At 46.2% G+C, this 7,394-nt stretch overlaps 1 protein-coding gene across 1 annotated transcript; it reads right to left on the bottom strand.

The window, feature by feature from the left end:
• Nucleotides 1–4,201: 4,201 nt before the first annotated feature.
• On the bottom strand, nt 4,202–6,489 carry LOC139781840 (uncharacterized). The gene is made up of 3 exons (XM_071720734.1): nt 6,328–6,489; nt 5,729–6,115; nt 4,202–4,213 (listed from the first exon to the last, which is right to left on the bottom strand). Exons 1-3 carry the CDS (start codon nt 6,487–6,489, stop codon nt 4,202–4,204), a joined length of 561 nt encoding a protein of 186 aa, XP_071576835.1.
• Nucleotides 6,490–7,394: the final 905 nt, after the last annotated feature.

Raw genomic sequence — 7,394 nt, 5'->3', positions numbered from 1 at the left:
AATTAATACTTACATAATTACGATGACAGATTTTTTAACCTCTCGACGTTTTTTTCAGTTTGTTATTGGACGCGTTTAGCAGACACAACTGTTGAGTGTTGTTTTAGGGCCGGTCTACAATGAATGTCGTAAGCCGTGAGTCGTAAGAATTGACCAATCACAGTTCATTATTCTTCAACCGCATGACCGCAAGGACCGCAAGGAGAATAATAGACTGTGATTGGTCAATTCTTACGACTGACGACTTACGACACCCATTGGCCGCGTTCAGCAGACACAACTGTTGAGTTCAGCTTATCAACATTCTGCGTTGATTGGTTGGTTCTAAAAGTAAAAGCCAATCACATTCGACTGCTACTCAGCGGCTTGGTCTGCTGAACGCGCTCATTGTAGACCGGCCCTTATCAACACGCTACGCCGATTTGTTGGGTCTAAAAGTAACAGCAAATTACATTCGATTGCTACTGAGCGGCTTGTTCTACTGTACTGAACGCGCTCCTTGGTTTTATGGCTCGTCTACAATAGCCGTAAAGCTTTGTGTTCACGTTGCTAGAACTGCGTCCGAGTTTCGGTTTAAGCCAATGAAACTGCTGCTTTTCTGTAAAAGCTGCAAGTTGATTGGCTTAAACCGAAACTCGGACGCAGTTCTAGCCTCGTGGACACAAGGCTTTAGGGCCCGGGCACAGAGAAAGGGCTATCGCACACAAAATTGCATAGGCTGCATAAACATAGCATAAAGGCCATCGCACACAAAATGCATAGCTTAGCATAAGCGTAGCATAAGACCGCTAAACCAATGAACATCCAGCATAATGTCGCCATATTAATTTACATGAAATGCTCATTGGTCCAGCGGTCTTATGTCGGGTCTACAATGCGAGTCGCAAGCAGTCGCAAGTCGCGAATCGCAAGAAATTGACCAATCACAGTCGATTATTCTTTTCAAATTCGAATGTGATTGGTCAATTTCCTACGACCCACGACCCATGACCCACAACTCGCATTGTAAACCCAGCATTATGCTATGTTTATGTAGCCTATGCAATTTTGTGTGCGATGGCCTTAAGACCACTGGACCAATGAACATCTTATGTAAATCAATATGGCGATTTTATGCTGGATGCTCATTGGTTTAGCGGTCTTAAGCGGGGAGCACACACTTCTGCACAACGCATAATGCTAGGTCTACAATGCGAGTCGTAAAGTCGTGAGTCGTAAGATTTGACCAATCACAATCGAATTTGAGGAGAATAATTGATTGTGATTGGTCAAATCTTACGACTCACGACTTTACGACTCGCATTGTAGACCTAGCATAATGCGTAAGCATAAGAAAATTGATTGGTCCATACACATGTGCATAAGGAAATAGACCAATCAGTTTTCTTATGCTTACATATTATACGTTATGCAAAAGTCTGTGTTTCTCGCTTTATGCTACGCTTATACTAAGCTATGCATTTTGTGTATGATGGCCTTAAGGGCTTTCGCACATGAATAGCCATAGCCATAAACGTAAAACGTAAACATAAGCTAAAGAACCAATTAGTATACATACATAAAGCTAAAGCAATATTTTGATTGGTTCTTCAGCTTACGTTTACGTTTTATGGCCATTCTACATAGAGGTCGTAGCCGTGAGTTGTAAGAAATTGACCAATCACATTCAAAGTTGAGGGATTCAATCTGTGATTGGTCAATTTCTTACAACTCACGACTACGACTTCTATGTAGAATACCTTTATGTTTATGGTTATGGCAATTTGTGTGTAGAAGCCTTTAAGATCTTGTGCCACGATGCTAGGAAATCACCTCCGAGATCTTGAACGGAGAAAGAATAACCAAAGCATTGGTCAATTGCTGAATTTTTTTAAATGATTGATCAATTTTTTCTTCGTCCGAGATCTCGGAAGCGACTTCTAGTATCGTGGATACAAGGCTTTAGAGTAGCGCAAGTCTTTTAAGCGTCGTCTACAATGGCAGCAGGAGTATGCAGTAAGACGTAAGCAGTAAGAGCTATGGACCAACCCACAGTCAATTATTCTTGAATGTAATAATCCCCATTAGTCAATAAGTTACTGCCTTACGTCTTACTGTATACTCCTGCTGCCATGGTCTGTTTTCCACCGAAGTCGTTCATTCGCTCCTAGATGGCGGCGTAGAACCCAAATTTAAGACCATCTTAAGTACAATCTTAAGATGTCATTAACCAATCACAGAGCCGTATTAGCATCTTAAGATATTACTTAAGACGGTCTTGAAATAAGATCTGATTATGAATACGGGCCTGTGTGATTGGTTAATGACATCTTAAGATTGTACTTAAGACGGTCTTAAATATAAGAACTGACTATGAATACCGGCCTTATGTATTTCGCGAATGCTGACTATCGCGAGTTTCTACTGGCTGCCTTCCCTTTTCGTCTGCCATTTTCGACCTATCGTTTGAAAGTAACAGAGTAACAATATATATATATATATATATATATATATATATATATATATATATCTGTTAGGGAGAATTCACAGCTTGGCAGAATAGTAGAAAACAGAAAAGCCAATCAGGACTTGCGCTGGTAGTAAGCATACTACAGTATGCATGCACAGTACACTCTGCTTACTACCAGCGCAAGTTCTGATTAGATGCTGCTTTTTCTGCTTTCTGCTATTCTGTGTCAAGGTGTGAATTCTCCCTTAAGGTCTATCCAGACAAACTTGCATAGGTGCATAACCATATGCATAAAGAAACGGATGGGTCTATTTCCTTATGCACATGCATAAGGTCCATATGGACCTTATGCATGTGCATTGATCCATATGGACCAATCAATTCTCTTATGCTTATGTTTATGCGTTATGCAAGTTTGTCTGGATTGACCTTTAAGCGAGGAGCACACACTTCTGCACAACGCATAATGCGTAAGCATAAAAAAATTGATTGGTCCATACACATGTGCATAAGGAAATAGACCAATCAATTTTCTTATGCTTCATTATGCGTTGTGCAGAAGTGTGTGTCCGAGCCCTTACACTCAAACAATAGGTCGAAAATGTAAATATATATACATTACGGGATTTATATATATATTACAACTATAACTATAAGCTTAATTTTACCAAATTTTACTTACCAATTTATATGTATTTGTGAGAATATGCTCATACATGCACGACACATACATTATTTAAATACCACGGCATAGATAATATATTACGCTGCATTCTGTGGATAATTCGTTAAAGATGATTAATAAAGTATACACAGGTTTTACCTGCCTAAAAATATAAACGCTTTATACATTCTGCAAACATGTGTAAAGATTAGAAGCACATTGATCCTTCCATGATAAACACAGCAACCAAGTTAATCACAGTAGATGATTCCATAACATTTCACAAGATTCTGAAAACGGAGACAATAATAATCAACTCTCGCTTAACGGAATCTTATGGTTTGTAAATGGATTTTTTCTTTAATATCTGAGGATATTCCAGGCTTATGTAATTACTATAGATGCATAGAATATCTCATCCCCAGCTCCTATCAAGTTGAAGGAAAGTGATACTTAATAATCTAAATTAAAAACATTATAAATTAGAGTTTCGTACACAAGTAATTTTAATAGAAATGTCAACAATAGTATGTACCTTTACCAGCTGCTAAACATAACACATTAAAGGTTAGCAAACAGCAAATAATGTTCATATTTGAAATTGGAGTCCTCACTGTAAATGCATGCCTTTACAGTGCTCCTGTAAATTACGTAGATACAGAGATACGTCATTTCTGACAGTAAAATAATTATTTATTGCGCTACACTGAAAGAAAAAGGAGCTAAATCTCTATTAAATCATTGCTAAAACATTGCTGTAAATCAGTAAACTGCAATCTCACATTATTAATAAGTAACACTAGTGTATCTTATTATGTATAAAGAGGAAGAATTAACTTCAAATTATTAAGATAAACAAGTTATTTTTTATTTGACAAAAGTATACTCACTTAACGCCACTTAGTCTAAAAGAGAACAAATATTTCGAAATTTTATGTACTGTTCGAGACTGTAAAAGCAATATAATGAAGCACTCTAATGAGAGGACGACTTGAGGTTAGGAAATATGTCAATCGACTTCATACTTGAAGTATACGACATTAGAGTATAATACGTATCCTTATATAGATTTTTAACCTGCCTACCGCTTAATGTGCTATCTGTAAATAATTAATATAAATACATAATACGATCACAGATTTTTTAACCTCGCGTAATGCTACAGTTTTTTAGTTTATTATTGTTTTACAATCTCAAACATATATATATATAAACTTTCGTATTTTATTTCCAAACGGGACCGTGTCCGATCGTTACCGTGTCCGATCGACACCGTGTGCAATCGTTACCGTGTGCAATCGACACCGTGTCCGATCGACACCGTGTGCAATCGTTACCGTGTGCAATCGTTACCGTGTCCGATCGACACCGTGTGCAATCGTTACCGTGTGCAATCGTTACCGTGTCCGATCGACACCGTGTGCAATCGTTACCGTGTGCAATCGTTAACGTGTCCGATCGACACCGTGTGCAATCGTTACCGTGTGCAATCGTTACCGTGTGCAATCGTTACCGTGTGCAATCGTTACCGTGTCCGATCGACACCGTGTGCAATCGTTACACCGTGTGCAATCGTTACCGTGTGCAATCGTTACCGTGTGCAATCGGCACCGTGTGCAATTGTTACCGTGTCCGATCGGCACCGTGTGCAATCGACACCGTGTCCGAATGCAACTAAATGTGTCCGATAGTAACTGTGTCCGATCGGCACCGTGTCCGATCGGCACCGTGTCCGATCGACACCGTGTCCAATCGGCACCGTGTCCGATCGACACCGTGTCCGATCGGCACCGTGTCCGATCGACACCGTGTCCGATCGTTACCGTGTCCGATCGGGAATGTGTCCGATCGGGAAATATTGTCGTGTCCGATTTGTAATGTGCGCAATCGAGACTCACTCATGCGCAAGTACCCGTATCGGGGAAGGCTCCTAAGGGCCCCTAAGGGCCCCCGGTGGCCTCCCCCGACACCTGGGGGGAACGGGACTCTTTTTTTTTGTTCACGCTGGGAAAATCTTCGACTACTGGGGTCCCAGGCCCGTATAGAGCCTGGTTTACACCAGTAGCCCCCGAAAGGGAAGACCCCCTTGTCTCCGGAGGACGAGGGGAGTGTGGGATTCTACGCGCGTCGCAGGTATGCGGCGCACGCAGCCTACCCACTAAACCCCAGCGAGCGGCCTACTCTGGCGTTTCGCGGGCACCCCGGGAAAGAGCTAGTCATTACTTCCGGGATGCCCGCCGCCTTACGCCTTTCGTGGCGTACCTTCCTGTTACTTCCCAGTTGGAAAAGTTCTCCTGTAGTTTGGCGGAGGTGGCCGCCACCTCCCTCCGCCGTGCCCTCGTGTATCTGTGAGGGGGCAGGGGCTGAACCCGGGAGTCCCCGCCCGGGCCCCAGCCCCCACATTTGTACCCGGGTCCGATCCTAACCGTTGCACATGAGGGAGCAGGCGAACTCTCCCTCACGGCGGTCGGGCCCATTCCTCTCGTGTCCGATCTTCAACCTAAAGATAGTAGGAAGGGAGGGGGGATGGAGAGATCTCCTATTTCCTTCCCCTCCCTTTTTTCCCCTCTATCCCACCCAGTGGGATCCACTATGGGTGGGAGGCGGGCACGTACGGGGAGTCTCCATCTTCGGCGAGGTGGCAACCCTTGCGGTCGCCGGAAGACTCCACCGTCCACGTCCATGTCTACTGGATCCTGCGCGGATTGTTCTCCGCGTCGGATCCTCTCCGCCTCTTCCTTGGTGGCCATGACCGTTCCGCAAAACGTCATCATGGCCCGCCACTTGTCTTCCCCCCCGACTATCGCTGCCACTATGGCCGGGAGGAAGAGATTCCCTCCGATGCTGGCGCGTAGGACTCGGCGCTCTTCCGCCCACGCCGGACAATGTGCCAGCGTGTGCTGCGCCGAGTCCAACTCCTCTACGCAATGGTGACACTGCGTGGTCTGTTCCTTTTCTATACGCCACAGGTACTCACCAAAGCAACCATGCCCGGTGAGCACCTGCGACATGAGGAACGTGAGTCCGCGTCCTCTTCTGTTTGCCCACTCTTCCAAAACTGGTTGAACGGCACTGACGACCCTCCCACCCGGCAGAGCCGGGTTGCTCAGGTATTCCTTTCATTTGGTAAGGAGGGCCGTCGCGGCCTCCTGGCGTATTGCTGTACGGACCCTGGCCGTGATCTCCACGCCTAGCCCCTGGACCTCCCGCGTACGCCAAAACACATACGCGTGTTGTCGGCAAGGAGCTCCATCAGAGGCAGCCCGGCCAGGGTCGAGGCAGCCGCGTGCGAGGTTGTGCGATAGCAACAGGCCACTCGGATGGCCACCAGCCTCTGCACCCTGCGCAGTTGCGCCTTGAGGCTCTCGGTGGCCATCATTTTCGGGGCCCATATCGGGGCCCCGTATAGAGCTATCAAATGCACCACCCCGGCGTAGAGCCGGCGAGCACTGCTGCCGATTCCCCTAAGGTTGGACATAAGCCGACCCAGGCTGTTTGCCACAACCTTCGCCCTCGGAGCCGTGCGAGCGATGAGCTCGCCGAAACTCCAACCCTAAACCGAGCCGTCCAACCATAAACCGAGCAGTTCCACCTCGGTCCCTATTGGGACGCGGACTCCATCCACCATCAAGAACTTCCCCTCGGGTGATTTCCCCGCCAGGCGGCGATTATAAAAGTACGCCGTCTGGGTTTTTTAGAGAGCCACCCTTAACCCAAGGCCCTTGATGGCTCTGACCACGCAGGCCACCGCGACATTTGTCAGCCGTCTGGCCTCCTCCCATGTTTTTCCCTCGACTCCCAGGAACGTGTCATCGGCGTAACCGGTGACCCAGGAGCCGGGGGGAAGGGCAAGCCGCAAAGCTGCGTCGTACCCGAGGAGCCACAGCAACGGGCCCAGTACCGAGCCCTGTGGCATTCTTCGGGTTATCAATCTCACCCTCCAGACCCCGTTCTGGTCCATATAGGCCAGCTTCCTATTCCGGAAATAGTCCAGTATGACTCGTATGAGATAGGGAGAGACGTTATGATATATTAACGCCCTCCGTATTACGGGCCAGGGCAGGCTGTTGAATGCGTTGTTAATGTCAAATGACGTGCCCAACAACAGCCCGCCCTCCCTCCAGATGGCCTCCACGCGGGACTTGATGCAATTGATCGCATCAATTGTGGACATGCCCGCGCGAAAGCCATACTGGTCCGTAAATAAGTTCGGACCATCCCGGGACAGGTGCTGGAGGAGGCGCTCGGCGATAATTCGCTCAAACATCTTGCTATCCTCCC

The sequence above is a fragment of the Temnothorax nylanderi genome, unplaced genomic scaffold, assembly GCF_030848795.1.
Source record: "Temnothorax nylanderi isolate EJ_2023f unplaced genomic scaffold, tnyl_v1.0 TNYL_tig0368_pilon, whole genome shotgun sequence".
Lineage (NCBI taxonomy): Eukaryota > Metazoa > Arthropoda > Insecta > Hymenoptera > Formicidae > Temnothorax > Temnothorax nylanderi.
This window is presented reverse-complemented; position numbering and strand designations above follow the sequence as displayed.

Excerpts from the sequence above, each read along its gene's own strand:
- LOC139781840 (XM_071720734.1), bottom strand. The coding sequence starts at position 6,489 with ATGGCCACCGAGAGCCTCAAGGCGCAACTGCGCAGGGTGCAGAGGCTG. Across the intron at positions 6,116-6,327 it reads ACACGCGTATGTGTTTTGGC|GTGCTCACCGGGCATGGTTG; the intron begins GTACGCGGGAGG and ends CTCATGTCGCAG.